The 26,546-nt window shown below is 32.2% G+C and overlaps 1 protein-coding gene across 12 annotated transcripts in view; it reads right to left on the minus strand.

Annotated features, from left to right (window-relative positions):
- Positions 1-491: 491 nt before the first annotated feature.
- The window catches only part of LOC106868349 (cell adhesion molecule Dscam1), a 298,293-nt gene continuing 272,238 nt past the window's right edge, over positions 492-26,546 (minus strand). For 2 of the 12 annotated variants that reach the window (XM_089352798.1, XM_089352789.1), the window contains 8 exons: positions 23,852-24,319; positions 19,364-19,500; positions 16,738-16,840; positions 14,763-15,014; positions 6,770-6,929; positions 5,178-5,392; positions 2,929-3,085; positions 492-722 (listed from right to left, as the gene is read on the minus strand). In XM_089352798.1, the coding sequence (XP_089208924.1) occupies positions 614-722; positions 2,929-3,085; positions 5,178-5,392; positions 6,770-6,929; positions 14,763-15,014; positions 16,738-16,840; positions 19,364-19,500; positions 23,852-24,319 (1,601 nt within the window). In that variant the 3' untranslated portion in view covers positions 492-613. Of the gene's footprint in view, positions 723-2,928; positions 3,086-5,177; positions 5,393-6,769; positions 6,930-14,762; positions 15,018-16,737; positions 16,841-19,363; positions 19,501-23,851; positions 24,320-26,546 lie in introns of all 12 variants that reach the window. The other 10 variants (XM_089352792.1, XM_089352787.1, XM_089352796.1 and 7 more) reach the window with 9 other exon arrangements.

A 26,546-nucleotide genomic window follows, 5' to 3' on the forward strand; every position in this document is an offset into this window, starting at 1 on the left:
ATCTTGGTCATAAAAAAATAAAATGAAATGAAATAAATAAGAGCGTCCAAAAGTTCTTGTTAAGCTTGATATTTTCTTTGACACATTAAAATAATTATGTTCATTGGTTGATGATATCTTTCTAAATGATTTCTCAGTGTTTTGTCTGCCTTCGCCATTCACCCCTTTTATATGTATATTCCATTGCAGCAGAAGCATTTCATTCTTTGGTGAGCACACTTTTTGAATCTTCAACGGACAATAGAACAACGCAAAAGAGAACGTTGCAGATAAGATGAAATCTTTCGCTAATCACATATTCCTAGTAGAGGGAATTATATTAAATATTTGGTGGGGCGGGGTTTGGGTTTATTCGATTTTTATTTGTTGAATTTCATTGTAGTTCTATATTTTTTGTTGATGATGCTAGAAATAATCGGTGGACATCGGATATAGTGATTATGCGAAAATTAAATCGTGTGCTTCGGTGGTAGAGTTGGTATTGGTAATTATATATATATATATATATATATATATATATATATATATATATATATGATATGTATGTATGTGTGTGTGTGTGTGAATTACAACGAGGTATTTATATTACGTATACAAGCTTCCAATGTCAATGTTATACAATTGTATAGTTAGCGGTATAATTGGTGTTTAGTCTTTCGAGTGTTATTCTGGAAGGTGATTCAGGGGGTAAGAGTCCAGGATCTTTGACTGGTCGGTAGTGTCTGAAAGATAAAATAGAAATGTAAGCATTCACTCACACGTATATATATATATATATATATATATATATACAAGAAATGAGGGCAGGGAATCGTCAATTAATAATAGAATTAACAATTAACAATTTTGCCAAGTAGTTCAGTATGAAATAAACCTTTATCGGTAAGACCATTTATCATCATAAATATAAGGGATTAGCAATTGAGTTGCTTCTCCAACATACTGAAAATTCAGAAACAGCAGTCAAAGAACTACCGTTTCTAAACTACAAATTTTCCCTAAAACGGATGGCGATATTTATATATATATATATATTAGAAAATTTGGAGGTGATGTACAGGAATTATATATTAGAAAAAATAATAAGGTACTCAGGTATCTGGATTACAGATTTTTATTAATATGTCACATGCTTTAATAAATTAGCGCTTGCACCTATTCTTGAATCTACAAGAATAGATGCAAGCACTAATTTATAAAAAAAACTTGTGACATATCAATAAAAATCTGTAAATGTACAACCATCCAGATATTTGAGTACCTTATTATTTCTTCTAATATATATAGTAAAACATTCCCTCAATATACACAAGAGGAAAAAGCCAGGTCAGTTCCTCTTCAACTTTATTCGATTGTCAAAGAATATGTATAAGAATATGTATAAGAATATGTATATGTATTATTCCATATGTGTATTTTCATACACTGTTTTTAACATTTTCATTTTAATATCAGAGAATGTGTGATAATCAGTATGTAACAATACAAAGTTCATACAAAGCTTTATACTTTAAATATATTTTATCATCAAAGAATGTATATATGCATTTTAATTCTCGAACTGTTTTTTAACATTTTTTATTATTCTCAAAGACTTTTGATAATCTTTTTCTAAAAAAGTGAAACCGGTTAAGTAAATAAATATTTTTAAAAAATAAGTGCATTTTCAAACCTTCTTTCATATATATTTCCACTCGTACGGTATTCCACAACTTTACTTTATTATATATATATATATATATATATATATATATATATATATATATATATACACATATATATATGTAAAAACACATGTAAATATGTACATTACATACATACATACGTACACACATACTCACACATGCATATGTGTGTGTGTGTGTATATGTGTGCGTGTGTATAAATAAACATTCATCTAAATAGATATATTTAAAACATACATGCCTCCCTGCCTACATATATCTATCCGTACACTATCTCTCCACATTTTATACATTATTTCTGTATATAATATCCATATATATGTGCATGAATAAATAGGCATATCTAAACACATATACGTTTAGAGTCATTTATATTTAAATAAAAGTAAGTATAGTAAAGTATTCAAATGCGCAAGCTCGTACACATGGTTGGGTGCAGAATACGTTCACATCATGAGATGTTCGCAGTGAAGAGAATTTAAAAAATATTATGTCTATCATATAAAACTTTGAATATCCCATCTATTGTCTGCTTACTATTTCTTCATCAAGCAATACACACACACACACACACACACACACACACACACACACACACACACACACACACACACACACACACACACACACACATTTTTGAGTGCGTGTGTGCATACATATACATATATTCATATGTAAATTTATATAAGAATTCATATATGAACACGTTCACTTGTATACATTGATGGCTAGATTGTTTATCTATCTATCTATCTATCTATCTATCTATCTATCTATCTATCTATCTATCTATCTATCTATCTATACATATATCTGCATATATCTCGATCAATGAATATGGCTAATAGCTAGAAACATATTGTTATATTTCGAGATGGTAATTTTATTTCCAAATAAACACACGCACTATATATTAGCCGTTCACTTCAGCTTAATTTTGTTCTTATTTTAGTGTCCTTTGTCTGGAAATCTTCCGTCACACATCCTGTGACCTCTTCGACTACTGAGACACGTGTGATAGAGAATCACCGAAGAGGTCACAGGATTTCCAGACAAAGGAAACTAAAATAAAAACAATAATAAACGAATGAAGAACTTGCGTGTGTTTATTTGGCAAGAAAGAAAATGACCACCCCGAAATACAACAATGTTTCAATATGCGATTTCCCGTCAGGAATTTTGAAAAACAAATACATAAATGTAACTAGAAACATGAATATCTTTAAGCATTTAATTAATATACCTGTCGAGTATACTGATGTTATCCTGTTCAATTGTCGGACTTGTCGTTTGTGCTTGGTTTAGTGTCATAACTAGAGGTTTACATTCCTCAGTCCCCGGAATATCAAGGTTGACATCATATCGTATCCTTGAGTGGGGTGTATTGCGACCATTCTGGGCTAGAAAATAAAATTCAAACAAAAATAATTTGTAAATAATTGTTTTAAGATAACTTGCAGAATATTAAAATGATTATTACGCATTGCTAGACTACTACATGTGGAAATTATTAAAATAATGCATGCAATTTTCTACTAAATAAGCTTATTAGTTCAAATTGTTTGACATTCACCCTATTAATAAGTTCAATTTTGTTTATATGAATATCGTTTGTTAGTGAGTAACCTAAACAATTCTTTCACTACTTCTTGGGCAACTAACGTGAAGTTCAGTTTTTATTAAGGAGTTTTTATAGCGTAGAAACACCTTCGGAGTAGTCTCCCATACTTGTTGAAATAATATAGAATTAGCAGCTTAGCGATAGCTATAATGTTATCATTTCCTCATCGCATTAGTATTTCTAATGAAAGTATTTGTCCATTATATTGGTTATGCTAACACTAGCTTCATTTTTATATTTTATATGGGTGGCGTACTTGAGTATATAACCGTAGTGATTTATTTTGTAAATTATTGCATGTATGTTATATACTTTGATCAACGTTTTGAGATTACCTAAAATATATGATTTCCATGCGAAATTATTGCATCTTTATCCTGCTTATAATTTGCATTTGTTGAATGCTTCAAATACGATGGATATAGTTATATCAGAGAGGATAATTCTAAATATTGTGACAGACTGTATCAAAATTGAGACATCTGTTCAATAACACTTTGATAATATCTCAATTAGAAACACATTTCATTTTTGTTAATGACATATTCCTCCATAATGTTGATTCATGCCATAATAGATAAGGATAAAAATTGGCGTATGTATAGAAAATGATGTACAGATGTTAGTTTAAAATGTGGCGTCAGATATCTGTATAGTGAATATAAGTAAGAAAAAACAAATCAAACTAGCGTTTAGAAAGGAAAAAAAAATTACATTTGATGGGCAATTGTGGAAAAGCACAATCAAGAGAGTGCTAGAGAAAATTACTCGAGGAAAGAATTCGATCGAAACAGTTTTAAAGGGATTCATCTAATGTAGAAATGTTAAAGAGAGTGACAAAATTTCGAGACCCACAAAAAGATACCCAGTTAAATTAAACACGTTACTATGATAAAGTGTATCCTAAACTTCAAATACATTGGAAATATGGATATCAAGTCTCTAAAAAAGATAGTATTAATTTGAAAAGATACGAACAAGTTAGAATCCGATGGATCTGTATGAAACTTCTGCTCCAATATCATTCTGTTGTCATTAATAGTGCGGCAGCTGTCATTAATGAAATTAATGTAGACTTAACTGTGCAGTTATGTCTACTTCTGAATTAATTGTGCGTCATACTTGCAAATATACCACTGAACATCCTATCGCCCACAACCTTGCTATTGAAATTTAGCTGTTGAAAATAGTACAAACTAATTCGTGAAAGTAGTTCTGTTATTAGACTAAATCAATCGCTCTTTTGAGCACCTTTGGGTAACTTTAGCCAAGTCTTCTCTGCAAGCGTTCAAACAAAGTATCCGGTGTAAGAAAAATATCGCTGAATAAATTTTATAGTAACAAACTATCATGCCAAACTATCCATCTATAAGAACTCTTATTAATAATCTGAAACACTTTATGAAGTCATGCACTAAATCTACGAATATTTTATTATTAGTTAGTGAAATGAAAGATTATTTTTAGGGGGAACTAATTTCAAAGAAAGACACATTTTGTTGGATATCTAGTCATTATGTACATTTTGAATTTGTCTGAGTTACGGTGAAGATCTATAAAGCATTCTATAAAACATTCGCAGTTTGAGATTACTAAAACACACACACACACACACACACACACACCTGAACGCAAATGCCTAGGTTAGTCTGTAGCTTTATTCTCCGTTCTAAACAAAATAAAAACTGAAGTGTTCTCCTTAGAAACTTAAATGTACGACCCCACCCCACACTCAGTATAGGAGAATACAGAATTCCAAATTTATTTTATTCTGTTGCAACACCATGGTTTACTGAGTTATCCGAAAACTGTTTGTAAATTCTTGCAGAGTTTTCCTTTCTTTCCTTTTTCTTTTTCTTGACTTGTCTTACCATTGTTTCTAAAAAATATAGGACTTCGTATACTGGATCTGGATTTATTCAGAAGGTTATCTGCATCTAATTCTACATCGGAACAAGGATGTGTGTCACAAGTATAAGGATTATAACTCTCTACTGGACTTCCAGGTTTAGGATAATCTCTCTCACAGAAAGCATATGTCACCTCCTCGCTGTTAGTACTGGTTGTACTTGTGCGGCTGTGTGTCCTGAAGGGTTAGAAAGAGTGCAAGCAGTTTGTACAGAAGAATTAGTAGAGAAAATACAGAAGAAGCAATAATAGCAGAAGCAGAAGCCTACATTTTATAATAATGGATTTATTATAAACATTAATGCTATACTTTAAACCCAATACGATATTGTTTCGTTTCACAGTTGTCACATATATGATCTTTAGTAAGAAGGTTATCGTTAAATAGCATTTCATTTAAATATTGGCAGGTTTTTCGTACAAATTTGATTCAAAATACTTTATAGACAATTTAAAACTTGTTCTTGAAATCAGAAATAACATCTCCTTCTCGTATGCCATTTTAATAAGTGTACACATGATGAATATATTAAACATTCTTGTTTCGCTATTTCTCAAATCAGACTTCACATCTCATGGAACTGAGGTAAACGTAAATACAACGAGAAATATTTCTTTTGGAATTTCTTATTACAGAACTGAATCAAATCGAAAGCAAAATAAGGATTACTGTGTAATTTAATCAATATTCCTCAAAAGCATTGTAGTGAATGTCTGTCTGTCTGTCTGTCTGTCTGTCTGTCTGTCTCTCTCTCTCTCTCTCTCTCTCTATATATATATATATATATATATATATATATGTACACGCACACATATATATACGCACATATATACACACATACATATATATATGCACACACATAAATATACATACATATATATATATATACACATATATATATACGCATATATACACATATATATATGCACATACATATATCATGTGTATCATATGTATTTTATATATATGTTTATATATATATATATATATATATATATATATATATGTGTGTGTGTGTGTGTGTGTGTGTGTGTGTATATATATATATATATATATATGTGTGTGTATATATGTATATATATATATATATATATATATATATATATATATATATATATATATATATATATATATATATGCTTTGGCCGTATCCTCTCCAATATGTTCCTCTGGTAGTGAATGGTGAATTTACAAGATTCAATGACAATGGACATCTTACAGTGTTACCATCTGTATATGGATGGAGCTTTGAATTCTTGTTATGGGGAGAGGTGAAGTGGCCATTACTTGTATTTAATGATGTCTATTTTGATTGAGCTGAGATAGGATGTGACAGTTAATATATGTCACAAACGCATTAGTATAATTTCTTAGCTTATTTATGCGGTTATCTTATTATATCTGTATGTGTTTATGTCTGTGTTTGGGCGCGTTTTTGTGAATACATATAATGACTGACGATTTTTGTGAATTGTACTTTGTGAATATCTAGCATAAGGTGTAATGTTTACATTCGTCTACAGAGAAATGCATTGAAAACCATGGCCATCTTACCTAGGAATTATTCCTAGATTTCGTTTACTCACAACCTGACCCTTCTGTTTCCCCTTGTGCCGTCCCCTGATACGACGCGGTGGACTGCGTTCCCTTGTGTGCGCCATCTCACATTCTGTTGTATCACTCTCAGCATCAAATTCTTTAAGGTGTCGACGTTCTGTATAAATGAAAGACAATGCTGAGAGCCATCTACATTTAAAATGGTAGATGATAAGGTCTATGGTAGTGTTGATAATGAGAGGATGATAATGGGTGATAATGATGACAATGACCATGATAATCTTCACGATGAAGGCGACTAAATGTAACTAAATCATCATTATTTTCAACATAATCGTGTAGTGATAATGATGTTTGAAAGAGGAAAGGGAAAATGTGATGAAAAAAGAAAAATAATAAATCATGAATTCTAAACACAACACAATTACGTGCCATAGATTATTTCCATCCTTTAATATATGTAATTCGCCTTTTTAAGGGACAAACCCAAGTCGACTATACCGACTGTCAGAACATAACTTTTAAGTTCAAGACATCTATAGAGATTTGGTTATATTTCTGACCAGACCCCTTTATCCTACAAACCCAAAGCGACTTAAATAGACATTGGAACTTCAAGAGAAATATGCCGGTGAGAGACCGGCATTTACTCAGAGTGAAGATTTGATTCCGATCTAGAGTCATAATTAACTGCTGGTATCATGGACTCAAGAGGTACGTAGAATGATTAACTTCATTGAATTAAACTTACCGAAAAATGTTTTGAGCACTGAATTAATACTTTATTGGGTCGGCGTTTATGAATTTCCATATTAATATTATGTTTCATTCTAACTCAGTTCAACGAAGCTGGATATATTAATTATATAACCTTTCTAATAACAATTTATCTCGAGCTAACGAGACAGTATATATGAGGCCACTCGACTTACTCAAAACAGTCAAATTAACTTAAATTATACCGTACCATCTTAGAAAAGGAGGGACACATTAGACAATGCAGTCTTAGAAATATAAAAATTCAAACTGGAATTAGTTAGTCTGTCGAAATCGTGCTCATATGAGGATGAACAACAACAATTTGTCTTATCAAAATACGCCAATACAAATCTTCATAAAGACAATCTTTGTATCTAAATACCACGACACACCCTCCTTGATGTAGAATTATTTGGTATTTCATTTCTATTTGTGATTTGTTTTTCAAGAGTCACCTTGATGACGCAGAGGAACCCAAGTGAAGTAGCATCTCTCCTTTGTGCATGCCGACAAGCGGTTCAGAAATCTTCAACTCTCTTTGTACTAATCCATACTCTCTCCTTTCCAAAGCTCTATATGCTACTCACAGACTTAGAAAAAATACATATAACTACTTCAAAGACACCACTACAGACTCACATGCAAAGCCTTTCAACTTCACTTTATACGTAGCAACTATACTAGAAACAACACAAATTACTGGAAGGAAACTATCAAATATATATCCAGAATGCCACTGAATAAATATAAAATCACTAATTTTCCATACTTTCCTTTTAGATTGTATCTGCACAACCTTACTACACTAGAACATCTCAAGACACACGCAATCTCATATACAAATGACATCAGTGTCACATCTTCAATTCAAACTTTATAAAAAAGATGCACAGCTTCTCCAGTTCCATATCAACCGCTTAGAAAATCTACTCCAACAGTAGATTCACAATAGCAGTTGTCCAATGCTGCATCTACTTTTTATCAGCATTACTTCAGAACTTAAAGTACAACAGGCTATCGAGTTACACGAAATAACCCACTGCATGCACGAAACCACTTTGCATTACATACTACATCTCTACAATATTCATATCATTAGATGAATATAGCAAAGAAGCAAAATGACATATAAACATGCTTAAAACTATCACATGTACATTTGTCAGAATAATCAACATTATTGTACAAACAATACATTTGATCCATCATAGTTTATTCCTGTTCTACCTGAGCCTACAATATCTTCGCAACAAATGATAAACTAAAAATAATACAGAACAGCATATTGAACATCCTCACAAGGTACGCATAGACCACGCACGGAGACCATATGAACAATGAGCAAAAATAAAAAAAAGATCCAAAGCCAAGAGAAGTTAAATAACAATAGATATGTTTTCCAATTTATTATTCCCAGAGCTATTCTTGGGTAAATTTGAATCAGTAATTGCAAATATATAAATGTTTGCCATATCAGCTATAATTTTGGACATACAGCTATTCCTTTAATATTTTCATATATTCTATCGTGAGCTGAAATCAGATACTTAGCTGATGAAGTCTTGCTAATATGAAAGATATTAGTTGAAACAGTTTAAGTGGTTATATCCGAACCTAGAATCAACAAGAAGACATGTTCCACATTCAAATGAGGAACTTGTTCCATCTTTCAACCATCTTCTATAACTCATAGATGATGACGAAGAATCAGTTACATATGATGTCATTAAACATAACGAAAATGTGGAAAATGACAGAGAATTTCAGGGATCTTCATCAATTGCACAATGTTTTAACCAGTTTGAACTGAGTGACTTCATCAAGGATCTAATCTTTTTAAAAGAATCTTCACATTACTAGCCACCACGATGAAGGAAAGCAGTTAACTTCATCTCGAAACTAATAAAGCATTTCCTGTCATTCTCTAAGGAGAAGAACTTGGTGTTCTGCAATATTACCTAAGACATTGTTACGAAAATAGGTGTATCAGAATACATTTTAAGTAAACGGCAACGTTTTATTGATTGTTCTACGAGGAGTTAAAATGTTTCCTTTGATACAAAAGCAACAAGTGTAACTCAGTTACAATTAGCCACTCTACCACTTTCAATTGGGATTACGAGGCAATCAGTCTAGCATTGTAGAAAATGACATCTTAAGATCATCAAGAGATAGTTTAATGTAAACATGGTGGAGTTTGTCCTTGCTCAGCAAAGTGACTGCATAGAGTATACGTGTTTCTTATTTCTATGGGTATTTTGAGCCGAAGATGACCAGATATAAAATGACAGGACTCTGCGTGAAGATGTGGTAGACGCAAACAAAGATGTTATCAATAAACCTTTAGCTGACAGAGAATAAAACATCTTGCTAACTCTATACATCTTCTATGCATCTTCTTCGTATGGTTGCCCGCTAAGATAAGAAAAGGTTCATATTTCTTAGACTCAATGGTCAACACTGAGTCTTGCACTTGATATTTACTTGTTCGAGTCATTACAAAATTTCTTGGGAATGGTAAGACAGATAACTTCTCTGAATTAGTAAGAGGAATGTTCTTCATACTTGGCTGCAGTATGAACATCAAAAGTCCATGGTCTCCACAATTACGTTGATTGTTTTTCAGGAAAAGCTTGGTGATTATAGCGATTAGCAAATACAAAGGCTTCGTCGGGATACAAAACAATGGAAGTGGGATAGATAACAGTGAAGCTGGGATGCACACAAGACAGCAGACTACAGCTGTGTTGTCCTGATAAATTCTGCTCTAGAAAGATCGATAGATGTAATTTCTTGTGTGCTGAATGGCCGATCAGTTTACTTCAGAGATACATTTATTATAAAACACTGTTACAGTGCACTATAAGCTTTTGTGCTACACACTGATTTAATAATACGTGTTGGCTTTATTAGTATTAAGTGAATTAATATTTTTAATATATTAGCAGCACTAGTACTACTTCTTATTTTCAAATAATTGTCAAATACCACACAATTAATTCATTAATATAATATTTAAAGAGCTGATACGGCAATCCTGATTCTATTGTTTGAAACCAGTGCACCAAATGCCCAAGGATAGGTTTTAATACTAAGACCTCGAAAAGTGTATTGACCAATGAAAGAATTAGCGCTTGCAGATGTTTCATTACCTAGCGGTGCTAAATAAAATCGTTGCTCTTACAGGCTTGCAAAATGCAACAGTAATCTAATCCAGTAATCTGCTCTGCAAAATGGTCCTCAGTTGTATCATGAAGCATATTATAATTGTATTATTATTATTATTATTATTATTATTATTATTATTATTATTATTATTATTATTAAAGGCGGTGAGCAGGCAGAATCGTTAGCACACCGAACGATATGCTTAGCGGTATTTCGTCCGTCTTCACGTTCTGAGTTCAAGTTCCGCCAAGGTCGACTTTGCCTTTCATCCTTTCGGGGTCGATAAAATAAGTACCAGTTACGCACTGGGGTCGATGTAATCGACTTAATCCGTTCCCCCAAATTTGAGGCTTTGTGCTTCCAGCAGAAAGGGTTATTATTATTATTATTATTATTATTATTATTATTATTATTATTATTATTATTATTATTGAGTGAGAGGGCAAAACACTCCATCAAAGGTACAAATATACGAAGCTCAATATACCAATCATGACTACCCGTCTGATAAAAGTATTCCAGACACATGCATCACAACACTATGTGCGCAACATGGTGACCTCATATCAAGATAAACAACACATGACGTTGCAGGTAGTCCCAGTTAGTATTTTTTTCGAGTAGTCCCTTTCGCTCAAAAGGTCTCTGAATAAGGGTTGTTTAAGGATGTTGAACGAAACATTCATGTTTTCAGGGGTGAATTATTCAAACCCCAAAGAATCCATCTCAACACATGGCTATAATGCTCCCTCACTACTCCTGCTCGTAATCAGAGATACACATATCGTCAGCCACTATGGGACATGCTCAACTGGTTAAAGTCAAGCAACTGACAAACAAATTATTATTATTATTATTATTATTATTATTATTATTATTATTATTATTATTATTATTATTATTATTATTATCATTATTATTATTGTTCAGTAGTTTTATTTTTATAACGTGCTTTCACTTCACTACCGAGCGCAGCTCTGTGCGCCTTGGGTATGTGCTGTGGTTTGCTGTGGTGCTCTTATGTTTACTGTATTGAAAGTGTTTTGCGTAGAATGTGTACAGTACCCAGTAGTGCAATTTTCTGTATGTTATATATATTTGTAAGTCCTGGTGTTTTTGTTATGTATTTGTCTGAATATTTTTTTATTATACCTGAGGCACCTACTATGATAGGAATTGTTTCTGTTTTTAGACTACACATTCGAGTTATCTCTATTTCCAGGTCTTTGTATTTTGAAAGTTTTTCCATTTCTTTTCGAGAAACGTTGTCATCTGCTGGTATTGATACATCAATTAGAAAGCATTTTTTTTTTCTTCATGATCTTTGACAACTATATCTGGTCTATTTGCCTTAATTTCTCTATCTGTGTGTATTGGCATATCCCAGAGTATGGTTGCTTTCTCGTTTTCTGTGACCTATTCTGGCGTGTGTTTATACCATCTTTTTTCTGTTGTTATTCCATAGTGTTGGCATAGCTTCCAGTGTATATAGGTCCCAGCTCTGTCGTGTCTGTGAATATATTCCTTCTTAGCCAGGACTGGGCAGCCAGAGATAATATGATTTATTGTTTCTTGTCCATCTCCACATATTCTACAGTTACTTGTTATATTTCTTTTCATTATGTGTTTTTGGTAATTTCTGGTGGGGAGGCTTTGGTCTTGTGCAGCAATTAAAACTCCTTCAGTCTCTGCTTTGAGTCCTGAGCTTCTCAGCCATTGCTGGGATTTTTCTCTGTCTATTTCTTTCGCATTTAGTTTAGCCCAGTATTTACCATGTAGGGGCTTTTCTTGCCATCGTTTTATCATGGTCCGTTGCTGTTCTAGTTTTAGTTTGGATTTCATTTGTTTTATAGCTTTTGTTGTTTCTTCTTCTTCTTCTTCTTCTTCTTCTTCTTCTTCTTCTTCTTCTTCTTCTTCTTCTTCTTCTTCTTCTCCTCCTTCTTCTCCTCCTCCTTCTTCTTCTTCTTCTTCTTCTTCTTCTTCTTCTTCTTCTTCTTCTTCTTCTTCTTCTTCTTCTTCTTCTTCTTCTTCTTCTTCTTCTTCTTCTTCTTCTTCTTCGTATTTGTTAGGTAGATTGATTTCTTGTTTGTATTTGTCAGCTTCCTTAAATACTGAAAACAGTCTTTTGTTTTGCTCGTGTTTTGTGGCTATTTGTATTAATTTTCCTTGCTTCTGGAGTAGGTATTTTTGCAGTCCTATGGTGGTTATTTTATAATAGTTTTCCAGCTGTATAAGACCCCTGCCACCTTCTGTGCGTTGTATATATAGCCTTTCTATGTCAGATTTTGGGTGGTGCATCCTATATCCTGTCATTATTTTTCTTGTTTTTCTGTCTATTTTAGATAGTTCGTTTAGTGTCCAGTTAAGGATGTTGTAGCTGTAGCTTATAACTGGGACAGCTAAAATGTTGATACCCATTATCGTGTTTTTAGCATTGAGCTCTGTTTTTAGTATTGATCTAACTCGTCTATAGTACTCTTTCTTTATTTTTTCTTTCATTTGTGTATGTTGTATCCTATCTAGTTCATTGACTCCTAAATATTTATATGGTTGGCTTTCGTCTAGTTCTCTTATTTCATTGGCTTTATCTAGTGTTATATTGCTACTTTTAACTAATTTTCCTCTTTTCAGGGTTGCTTTGGCATATTTTTCTAATCCGAATTTCATATCTATTTCCTTGGTAAAGCCGTGTACTGTCTGTAGTAGTGTTTCTAGCTCTTTGTCATTATTATTATTATTATTATTATTATTATTATTATTATTATTATTATTATTATTATTATTATTATTATTATTATTATTATTATTATTTGACGAAGTGAACGTGGTTTTTAAAGTGCTCCATGTTCTACTTTCTAGAGTATGTCTGCTTAATTTTGAAAATAAACCATTTAAGATAAAGCACAGAAAATGAGTTGAAATAATTTCACATTTACTTCGGTTAGCGATTAATTGCTCAAAGAACATTAATTAGTGATTAATTGTTCAAAGAACATGTTCAAGGAACATTAATAAAACATTCCAGTTTGCTGTAGGTCAACTTTGATTTCAAAGACAACGACACACTGTTAAAGATACTAACAAAACAAAAGTGCAGATAATATCCCCATTAACACCTTATTTAATTGCTTAGGTAAGGTTGATAGGCCTGAAGATGTCCTCAAGGATGAGAACGTGTGAGAAAAGTCTTTTGAACTTACACAAGATTAAAGCTGAGGTGTTAAACCCAGCGACAGATTAAGTCTATTACATAAATAGGCCATTGATAGATTGAACTCCACATCCATGGAGAAAAATCAAACACTGCCAGGTATCCAACCCCAAACTGTCGATTCTATTAGTTCATCGCCCCAATCTGGCAAAGAATGAAAAGCAAAGTTGATCTCTGTGGGATTTGAAATAAGTTCTGTCATAGGGATTGTAGTAGGTACAGTTTTAAATGCAGTAGGGCTAATTTAGATAGTAGCTATATTAAAATATATATGTTTATCAGCCACAAAGATAGAAAGACATGTGACAACTCTCGTTATGGTTTTCCTGAATGTTGTAAGATCAAAAAGAACATCATCATTAGCAGAAACAATTGAAACAGCAGCAGCAGCAGCAGCAGTAAAGCAATAGCAGTAGAAAAGTATGGATAGAAACCACAGAAATAGGTAGCAGCATGAAAGTGTAAAAATCCTCGAATAGGAGAAGAAAGGGTGCAAAAAGCTGTTGATTAGCGATTATAAAGCGTATATTCCGTGCAAGAGACACAAGGAAAGTGACACAAGTGTGTGATTGTATGTTCAATTCATTATGCATTTCTGTATCAAGAGACCAGTTACTTTTGACTATCTTACTTTCATCAATATCACTATTTTTCAGTTGATTATTTCGAAGGCAAATATCTTCACCGAAGAAAAACACGAATGGGATTCCTTTATATTTTACATTAAGATACTTAACAAGAATCTCACAGAAAATAAACAAAAATCTGATTGCACTGTCACATCTCCAAAGTTTCACATCTTATTCTTATCCTTTATATAAGATAGATATTGAATAAAATTTGAATATTTACGTTCATATGGCGGTACTTCACACGAAGCCTCACGACGTTCATCTGGTTTTGGTGGTGATTGTGTGAATTCTCGGATTCCTGGTTCTGTAGCACTGGAGCTATCTGTTGGCTGAGAACTAAAATCCGGATGAGTCTCGTACACAATCGGTTGCGCTCTTTGAACCCTCTTAGCGTTCTCGTAGGCTTCAAGAAGTTCGTCTCTGCTGGACGAAACTGTTGTTACACTAGATATAACACTATGACGTTGGCTCCCTGCTGTTTCATGAAGAAAGAAAATAGTTAATAATATTAATACAACTAGACATTCTTGACGTTTTGTGTGCATTATAACAGAAATGGTTATAGTATTGACAGAGTTAAATAATATATAAGAAATACATGCATACATATACATACATTCATATATATATATCTATATATCTATATATCTATCTAAATATATATATATATATATTCGTATATACATATATACGCATATGCATATACTCATATATGCATATACCCATATATACATGCCACATATACACACACACACACACACACACACACACACACACACACACACACACACACATATACATATATATATATATATATACATACACACATATAAACATATAATAAATATATATATATATTTACAAATGTATGCATATATGTACATAGACATATACACACACACATACACCCCCACACCCACACACACATATATATATAGATATAGACACATGCACATAATATTCATGCAAATACATGCACACACACATATATGTATTTACATATATATTGGGTTATCCCATAAATAATGGGGTTTTTTTTTCAATTGCACGAACTAAAAGCATGTAGCTATAAAAGCATGTAGTAATTTTACCTTATCCTTATACTTAATGCAAGTTTTAAAGAGTACAATTCGATTTTAATAGCTACTTTTTAAAGCTGTAATGGAAGTGACGAAGGAGAATATTCGGCATATTTTGCTTTATGAGTTCAGTACAGGCAGCAACGCAAGGAATATTAATGCAATATATGGGGATCGAACAATAAGCGTTAGCCACTGTCAATGGTGGTTCCAGAAATTCCGTGCCGGAAACTACAGCCTAGAAGGTGAACCTCGTCGTAGAAGATCTGTAAAGCTGGACGAGAACGTTCTCCTAACCATGGTGGAACAAAATCTCATCGTAACTGTTGAGGGACTAGCAGAGAAGCGTGCCATCGGAAAAGTCAGCAAATTGAGTCAATGGGTTCCTCACAAACTTTCCTAGTCTAATTGCGCACAGAGAGTAATCTTGTGTTCTTCTTTGCTGCCATGTCTTACGAATGAACCTTTTTTTGGACCAAAAGTGACTACTAAAGAGAAATGGGTCCTCCATAAAAATTTCAAGTGTTGAAGACAGTGGGTAGGAAAATGAGAAACACCAGCACCCCAGGCTAAAGAAGGTCTTCACCCACGCAAGATTTTGTTATTTGTTTGTGTGGGATATTAAAGGTTTGGTCTACTTCGAACTTTTAAACATCTATATATGACTATACACACACACACACACACACACACACACACACACACACACACACACACACACATATATATATATATATATATATATATATATATATGTGTATATGTACATATATATGTGTATGTGTTTAACTTTAAATAAGTGCTTTAATGTTTAAAAAGTTAGAGACTAGTGAAATTATAACAAAATAGATGGCGATACTGTGTGAAAAATGTTAATGGATTGAATTAAACAGAATTAAATTAAATAGCATATTTACGTTATTGTAGTTTTCATTTCACACTTGGAAATGCTTTTCCTATATAGTGAAGGATCAAGCATTAACAAGTGAATGACGAAAATCCTAAAAGATGGTAACGTAAATATCTTACTTTTATGCGTAAAGAACGAAGAAACAAAACGACCCGACTTATAAAGAAAATATGTTGTGTGAAATGACATTAAGCTTTTGGTTTTACCTTTATTTTCAAAACCTTCCTTTTTCTTTCTCGGTGGTTTACAAAGAGATGATGAGTTCGGATATGGCATTCTTGGGCGCAACTTCAATGGCGGGCCACGTGTCTATGGAAGAAAAAAAAAACGTTATAAAGTTTATTCAGTCGATTTCGAAAGCATTTACAGTTTTAAAAGAGAAAGAAGAGTAAAAGTATTCGAAGGAGATGCAAATATATACAATGTCTTATCTTCGCTTTGTATTTTCTGTTGTTATTACGACTGACTGAATTGACAAAATTGTCTGAGGCTCGGGAAGAATGCCTTGAAGAATTTATTCCAGCTCTTTATATTCTGAGAAGCTCCAATATTAACATAACACACCAAGTATGCTATAGAAAAGAGCAATGTCTACTAAGCAGTATTTTTGCACTTCCACATGAAAATGGCTAAGTGGTATAAACACGCATCAAATATTGTACATGACAAACACTTAGCCACAGTCAGATCCAGACTGTCCAGAAAAGAAAACCGTTGTGTGTTATAAGGGAACTGTCTCTACTCTGGTAGTTAATATATGCCCTTCTAAGAAAACACTGCAAGATCGAGTGTGGTTGAAATTGTGAAAATAGAAGGATCTTGAAATTGAAAAAAATCCGGATGTGGAACATGAAAGCGAAGACTAGTAACTGGAGTACTGGACATTACAGCACAAAACATTTCCTACACAATCGCTGCTCAGTGCAATGACATAATACATAATCGCCACTGTAATATGTAAAACTCAACAGGCTACAAATTGATATAGCCTACAGATTAACATGGCTGAATCTACCTAGCTCAAACACTACACATTCATGAAACAAAACTAAAACTAATGACACCAATAACAGCAGAAATTTCATCCAAAAAAGTAACAAAGCTTCACCTGCACATACTGTATGCAAGAAAAGAAATATTGAAATACAGTCACAAGCAACAAATCAAACGTCGCAGCAAAACAAAACTGATGTAGTATATAAAAATAATGTTATATACAAATTTATGAGAATACTCCAGCAAAAGCCTAGAATATGTTTTTCAATAATACACAAAAAATGGATGCTAATGTAAATCGAAATCTGTTATAAAATATCGAGTATACGACTACATTAATATAAGAAAGGACAACTGAAAAGTAATACAAAACGTTGCAAAACAGACGACAATAGAAAACAAGCAAACAAAACAAGAAAAATATCAATTTTCTTCCTTCAGGGATGACAATAAATAGAAAACAGAAGCAGCAGACAGTTAGAAGGAATACGGAGAAATGAGAAACAACATTTGAAATTGGAAGAAAAGCTGAGCAGAGAGGAAATTTTTCAAAAAAATAATGGCAGCTCGAGCTAAGAAGCGCTGGGTTTAAAGATGAAACTAATGGAATCTCAGTTAGGGCAGAGTATCAAAGTTTTTCCAACAGAAACAATTAAAATAATGTAAAGTAGAATAGATAAAATCAAATCAGGATATATGGAGATGGAAAGAAACAACTGTCAACCTCAATTACAACTATGTTAGTCTTAGTTAAGAAAAACCGACTGCAAGAAGGCCGTACGCGTAAACATAGAAAATGTCAGTAAATCTTTTGATGTTTTACTAGGTAGAGACAAGGAGATCAAAGCTAATGTGCTTGATATTTTTGTCAATGACGACCACCATGGAAAAGCAATTCTCTTGATTAAAGTGTCGGACCTCAAAAAGTATCACTAAAAGAAAAAGAGAGATAATTCTGGAATTAAATGTAGCAGAATGTAGGGACTAAACGTAGAACAGAAACTAACAGGTGCCTTGTTAATGATTAAAGAAAGACGCATAAGAAAAATTCAGGAATTAGAAACATATACAACACTGAGATAATAGGAAAATAGCAGTACTATATACCACAAGTTTAGAGTAATCTCATTACTAGGGAAAATATACTACCAGCAGGGGCATAGCATTAGATTTGACGGTCCTGAGTGGCAGTTACATTAGTCAACCTTTTCTTTATATGTAACGTATATTCGACTACAGTGAACAGAGGTTTATATAGTGTATACCCTGTGCGTTCCGCACGTTCCTCATATCCCGTGTTACTCTACACGATACAAAATACTTCACGTACCCAAAGCTACATCCAGTTGTACAACGAAAGTATGAAAAATATATGCCACAGACTATATCAAAATAAAAGTATTTTACATTTAAAATAAATACTTATAACTGAAAATATGAATAACAAGAGCACTTAGAGAGCGCATACTAACGTCCTCTCAACGAGTAACCAGAGATGATTTTTAAAATGAGAATATCTGAAATAAGCTCGACTGCTCTCACAAACGAGAATACCAAAAATGAATCTGACCGCTCCCAAAAATTAAGTACAAAAGAACAGGGAAAATACCCCAGATTCCTTGTCTGGTACCAGATTGATCCTAAAATCTAATCAGTTCGTGCCAGTCACAAGGCCAAACATCCATGAAAGTTTCATCCGAATCCATCCAGCGGTTCTTGAGATATCTTGTCCACAGACAAACACAACTGAAAACAATACCTCCACCTTCGCTAATTTCAACAACAGTTAAATGAATAAATAAATAAATAATTTTGAAATAATGAAAGATAACTAACCTGTCTTTGAGCAGCAGCCTTTTCTAAACCCACTGTATCCTCATCGGAAGACTGAGAGTTCGCATGAAGCCCTGGTTTTGATGGGTTGATAGTGATGCTTAGTTGATTAATGGTGGCATAAGGGTTTGTGTCGTCTACTAGACAGCGAAGAAACATAACGTTGAACATGTCACATATTAGTTATAATAAAAAGAATATGTAACAGTATTGGTTTTCAACATATGCATAAAGACTTCAATATATAATGACATTAAATTTCAAGTGATTTAGCCGTTCAAATGGAAATCAAAATTAATCCGTGAATTTAATTCAGCAAGAGTTTAAATAAAGAGTTCCCGGCACTAGGTCACACTATACATAAATGTTACTTGTTAATTGCTATGATTTTCCTACATATCTGATTAAACATTGCCCATCTCATTTTGAAATTATATAAAAACGAACGTATCTATCTATCTGTCTGTCTGTCTGTCTAATTTATTTGCTTCAGACATTAGGCTGCAACCATCCTAGGGTACCACCTTGAAGGGTTTAATCAATCGAATCGACATTAGTATTGGTTTTTAAGTCAGATACATATACCCTAATTCTTTTTCGCCGAACAGCAAAGGGCCGTTAACAAATCAACACCAATTGTCTAGCTGTAGGTGAGTAGAGACTACACACACGCGCGCGCGCGACAGGCTTCAATACAGTTTCCCACTACCAACTTCACTCACAAGGTATTGTTCAGCCCGAGGGTTACAGTAAAAGACACTTTCACAAAGTGTCACACTGAGGAACTGAACGACGAACTTTATTCCTTTTACAGGATTCCTTCAATGGACTACTGGCGTCTTGGCACACACCACGACTCATGTTTTCATTCAATTATTTAATTTATCGAAACTATTCATCAAATTCCGACGTCACAGAGGATAATGAATCAATTAAAGACATAAACGCTGTGAATCTTTTAAAAATACTTGCTTTTCCCAAATTATGTTGTAGATTGTGCAAGATTAACCGCCCATTTTCTTATGCTAAGCGAAATTGTTTTGACATATTAAAATCACGTATATATATATATATATATATATTCATATATATTCATATATATATGTGAATCAAGGATATAGAAGAAACTCTTTTTGTGGCTGCTTGAAATTTTGTGAAACATTTGAAGACAACCAATTCATATATATATATATATATATATATATATATATATATATATCTTGACCGTGAAATTATATACTGAATAGAAAAAATATACATTAAACTGAACATCAATTTTTTATCATTATATACTAAATATCCATTAAAATTTAATGTCGTTATAAAATCAAAACATAAATTTTCATAATTCTTCAATATATGGTGTACATCACGTTATAAATTTTAATTATCAAATCATATTACTATTATATAATTCGTTTAATATTTACATTTTGTACTATATATATAAACCTGTATATTATAATGAGAAAATATATTTAAGTATGCAATGATCAATTCACTGTTTATTTATTGTTGTCAATAAACAATATATATATATACACAAGATGTTCTAGAATGACGCCAGATGTTTTGATTATTTCTTAGCTGTTTTAATGCATATCTACCTGCACGATGATGAAATACTGCTAGCCACCTTTGATAGGCGATTTCAGCACCGCATGCTTTAGTTGCAATTCAAGCCAGAGTTTTAGTGGTAGACCAGATTTATCACTCATAGTACATATCTATTACATTACACCAATTGACGAAATATTTTTGTATCTATGCTCTCTCTCTCTCTCTCTCTCTCTCTCTCTCTCTCTCTCTCTCTATATATATATATATATATATATATATATATATATATATATATATATATATATGTGTGTGTGTGTGTGTATGGATAATTGATGTTCAATTGAATTAGGTATTTAAGTTGAAGCACCAAGTCAGTCCGGTATTATCCGCACTGCTCGAAGTAAGGTGAATAAAATCAAAATAAGCAAAAGGATATCAAGTAGTAATGCAGTAGACCGTTTCAATTTATATAATGATTACATTGTTCAATTAAATGGAGCCGCTTGAAACGGTCGTACTGCATTACTACTTGATATCCTGTTGTTTATATATATAGGCATAAATATATGCGCCACTAAAGTGACAAAGGTTTACCATATACATACATACATACATATATATATATATATATATATATATATATATATATATATATATATATATATATATTCCCATACACGCACGCATACATGTATGAGTGCAAATGTGCTGAATAATTCTACCGACTGAATACCCAACCTTTAAATAATTCCGATTTATATGTCAAAATTCTCAATTCAAATTTAAAGAATGTTGCCGCCCTTGTTACAATTTTAGAGACTAATGTTTACAGAAAGATTATTCTTTATATTGACAGTAGTTAAAAAAAAAAGAGAAGGAAACATTTTGAGATTGTGATCTTTATATTTCACTTAGTTGAAGAACGTTGATGTCGTATTTGTGATAGGGCTTAAATAAAGTGAAACTGTTTAGCACATTTAGCTTACTAGAAATTTAGGTTTGTATGTGCGGTGCTGGTGACCATGCTTACGACGCTAATAACAAGACTAATAACCTGTATCTGAATAAACGTTAATACGAAGACCATTTGACAATTTATTTGAAATTAGTCATGGCTTCCCAAACCTCACACACGCACACGCACACACACACACACACACACACACACACACACACACACACACACACACACCTATCTATCTATCTATCTATCTATCTATCTATCTATCTATCTATCTATCTATCTATCTATCTATCTATCTATTTATAAATTGGTTTAGTGCAATGACAATGATACTACTGTACAAGTATGTCATTATAGGAAGTGAAATATTTCAGACACTTATAATTAAGATACCTAGGCTCATATTTTTGCCGACACATATTTGTGTATGTGTGAAAGTGGCGGAGAAGATATCTAAGTTTATTTACAATAATGAAATGAGTAAAATTAGTTTTCTTATGAATTTATCATCACAATAATTGACCATTTATAACATCAAGAATATGGCGTGCAATTCTATTAAAAATATTAATTCATGTCATGCGGAATAGTCAATATTCTGATTGCAAAAGTACAGACAAAATAAGTGAACACATAAATACTGGTACAATATATTTTTAGGGGAAAGGTAATGCAAAATTGTGACATTCATGCCTTTTCTATGGACATTAGCGAATGACTTGAAATGGTTTTCAACCTAATCAGAGCAAGTTACCGCTTTTTCTGAGTCTATAAGTTTTGCTTTTGGCTATATAGAATGGTAATCCATTATGAGGAAAGTTGTAACGTTCGTACATATTCCGGTGAAAATTAACATTTTATAACTGGATGCAGAAATTACGTAGCAAACTCCAGGATACAAAAATACTGAATTCATCTGAGGTAGATCTTGACCAGCTTTTATAGTCGAATGAGGAAGTGGAAGGGGATGGTCTACTTTTCTTACAGACTTTGGAGAGATAAAAAGCAGCCTTGACACACGCGAGGAATGCTTTGAGACAATTCATAGTGCGTCTGTTTGGGTTACAGGAGATGCATGGCTCGAACCATGCAGACAGCTTTCTACTTATTTTCTATCTAAAGTTTTCTTTTTTTTCTTTTTTAGCTCAGTCTATCATAAGCTATTGTTCATAATTGAATTTTTTCAGTAAAACATCGTTGATAAAGACTTCTTTAACTATATGCTGAATATGGGTGATGAAAGCATCGAATGTACATATTATATGGCCAGAAAAGAAAACAAACCCAGAAGATATGAGACTATATTTAGCACTTTTGATATTTTAAAAATCTTTCTGCATGCATGTCAACGAATTTCCAGATTTACTTTCAAAATTTTGAATATATATTCTTGGTTAACAAAATAAATAAATAAAATAAAATACATGATCATATAATGATATAATGCATTTGCCTTTTTCTTTGACATTTTTATATTTAATATAATTCGCATTCAGAATAATATTCCACAATGCATTATTACCACAATATCTGACATATCTTTGTGTACATATAGCTTCAAATCAGTACAGAAATATTTTTTAGGGTTAAATAGATTTACCTGACAATAATACATAACTATCTCTAACATTCCATTCTAGATGACAACAACAATAAAGTTTGGCAGTGCTGTTTGGCAAGACGAAGCGAAAGCAAAGCAAGAAAATGAATAAAAACTCATATATATATCAACGTACAGAAGAATTTACAAGAAGTTGCAAACATAATTTAGACATAGGTTAACAGTTACACAGTACGCTCTCGATCTTGTGAAAAATCGATTGCGGATCATAGCCGTACGGCACTGATAGCAGCAGCAATAGCAGAAGAAGGCCGGGAAAGTTCACCTAGAGCTGCTGATTAGCAACTCATGGTGAAACCCGAAGCAGAGAAACCTGACAAATAAGAAGGCAGATTAAGCTTCTCACATGCGTCGACTGAAACCGATGCGTAGGGCGCGGTGGTGTCGTAAACATTACTGGAATACGGCTTTGTTTTGTAGGATGTGACTGTTTTAGGGGCGGTGTTACTGGCATAACGAGTAGAGAGAGTCGCAGCGTACGGCGAGGACCAGGGATGTACTGCGATACCTGCTCGATTCGGGGCATAAGAGATGTCACCGGAATTCTTGCCTCCATCCCATGATGGATAGGCTGTATGAAACAACCATGAGGTATGCTCGCTGCCTGCCGACCCATTCGCTCTGCCATTGTTAGCCATCAATTCCGGCAGCGTTGCAGAAGTCAGTAAACTTAGATTGCGTTTGCAGAACGAGTCCGGCATACCTCCTCCACAGTCCATGTCAAGGTTCAATCGCTTGTCCAAGTCGTTCATTAATGATGTCTCCGCTGTGATGTCCCGACGTAGGTTTGAAGCCGTTTCTGGAAAGTGAAACTCTGTCAAAAGTCACATGGATAGAAAAAGGCGACAGTTCAACTATTCACAACATTGCACTTAAATGCAAACTCTCTCTCTCTCTCATACACTCACACACACACATACACACATACATACACACACATAAAAATATAAGCACAGTCACACACAACTCATATGACATTGTCAATTCGTACAATGCAAATCAACTAAAACACACATACAGACACACAGACACAGACACACGCATACAGACACACACATAGAGACACACACATACAGACACACATATAGTTCTAAGTTAAATTAAATTATTATTTCAAGGTAAGCTTACAATAACAGCAAAATCAGTTGCTGGAAAGCTGACTCAATACTTAAAGGAATTATAATTCTCTACCAACCACTACACTCTGCGTACTTTAGCTTCATTACCATGGCAACAGTCTGGATACTTTTTGATCAGGCCTCGTAGATATTCATACACGCCTGTGAAGTCACACGAATATATTTGCACGTATACAAATCCTCACATACATACAAACTATTAATTAGATATAATAACGAAAACACCTAAGATGATACATCCAGATAAGGACACACACACACACACACACACACACACAAACAGGGAGAGAGTGAGAGGTACAAATAGATAAAGAAATGCATAAGATAACATTTTAGGTTAATTCAAAAAGAAACTACCAATATATATATATATATATATATATATATATATATCGGTAAAACTATTTATCATCATAAATATACAGGGATTAGCAATTGAATTGCTTCTCCAACATACTGAAAATTTATTCTTGTATATATATATATATATATATATATATATAGACATTCATTAAGGCGCACACACATACACTCATATACATATAAATATATTTACGTACATTCATATACATACATCATCATATCTAAATATATACATATATGCATACTGATATATATTTATATATATATATATATATATATATATATATATATATATATATATATATATATAGTATTTTCGTGCGAACTCTTGCTTAAAACGCTATAGCTATTAGATAACGTCTTAGTTTACAGTTTGAATTACGGAAAAATTTGGATAAGTACTGTTTTCACTTTGCTAAAGATTTTCTATTATTTGAAAATAATATGTATTCTTGTTTTTATACTATTCATTTGGTTCTTTATAGATTATTTTTAATAGATAATTTATTTAACACTAAATTATTTAGAAGTTATAGTTTCATTTCAACATAATATTAGAACTTCGATTTGAATAGTGTTGATATATTTTCGATTATTTTTGATTAATAATATTTGATTAATTATTAATCTTTATAGTTTATAATATCGTTAAAGTTTTTTTTAATCAAAACTTTGTATATATATATAAAGTTTAATCTTTTATTCTTAATAATTTTTTCTTTCCTAATTTTTTCATTCATAATTTTTCCATTCATAATTTTTTCATTCATATTTTTTATTATTACGTTTGTAGAAATAAATAATCTTGTATTTTTCTATTATTCAATTGATCTTTAATTATAATTAAATAAACGTCTTTAGCTTTAAATAGTATAGCTTTAACTATTACACCGGTTAAATATGTACTAATTTTATCTTCATTATTATTTTAAACTTAAACTTCGTTCAACTTGTATTTAAAACAATGATAATTTAAAACAATGATAATTTATGTAAGATGTTTTTTGTATATAATATACATGTTATTATAATGGATGAAGGGATGATTATTGAATGGTTATTATTTTGATATTATGATATTTTTAAAATAATTTTTCTATCTTTATATAATAAGTATTTCATATTAATTCATTTGGTACTTATTGTTGGTTAAGATATATATCTAATTATTGTTCTACTTACGATCTGACGAGTAGCTATATTTTTGAATAGAATTTATTTTCGATAATTTCAATTGATTCTAATCGATTTAAATTTCTTTTCTATTTGAAAATTGGTTATGAAACACGTGTAATCTTTTTATTATATTTATCTTATGATATTTACTTTACTTTATATTATACTCATTTATTGTGCTTTTAATTATTAATTTTTCTATATGTGATAGTGGATTTTCATCGATGAGTTCTTGAAAATTGGTTATTTTCCCTAAAACTATATATATATATATATATATATATATATATATATATATATATATATATAAATACATACATACGTATATCTATACACATATGTATATATATAAATACATATACA

This window comes from Octopus bimaculoides, chromosome 5 (assembly GCF_046866305.1).
Source record: "Octopus bimaculoides isolate indiv1 chromosome 5, ASM4686630v1, whole genome shotgun sequence".
Classification (NCBI taxonomy): domain Eukaryota; kingdom Metazoa; phylum Mollusca; class Cephalopoda; order Octopoda; family Octopodidae; genus Octopus; species Octopus bimaculoides.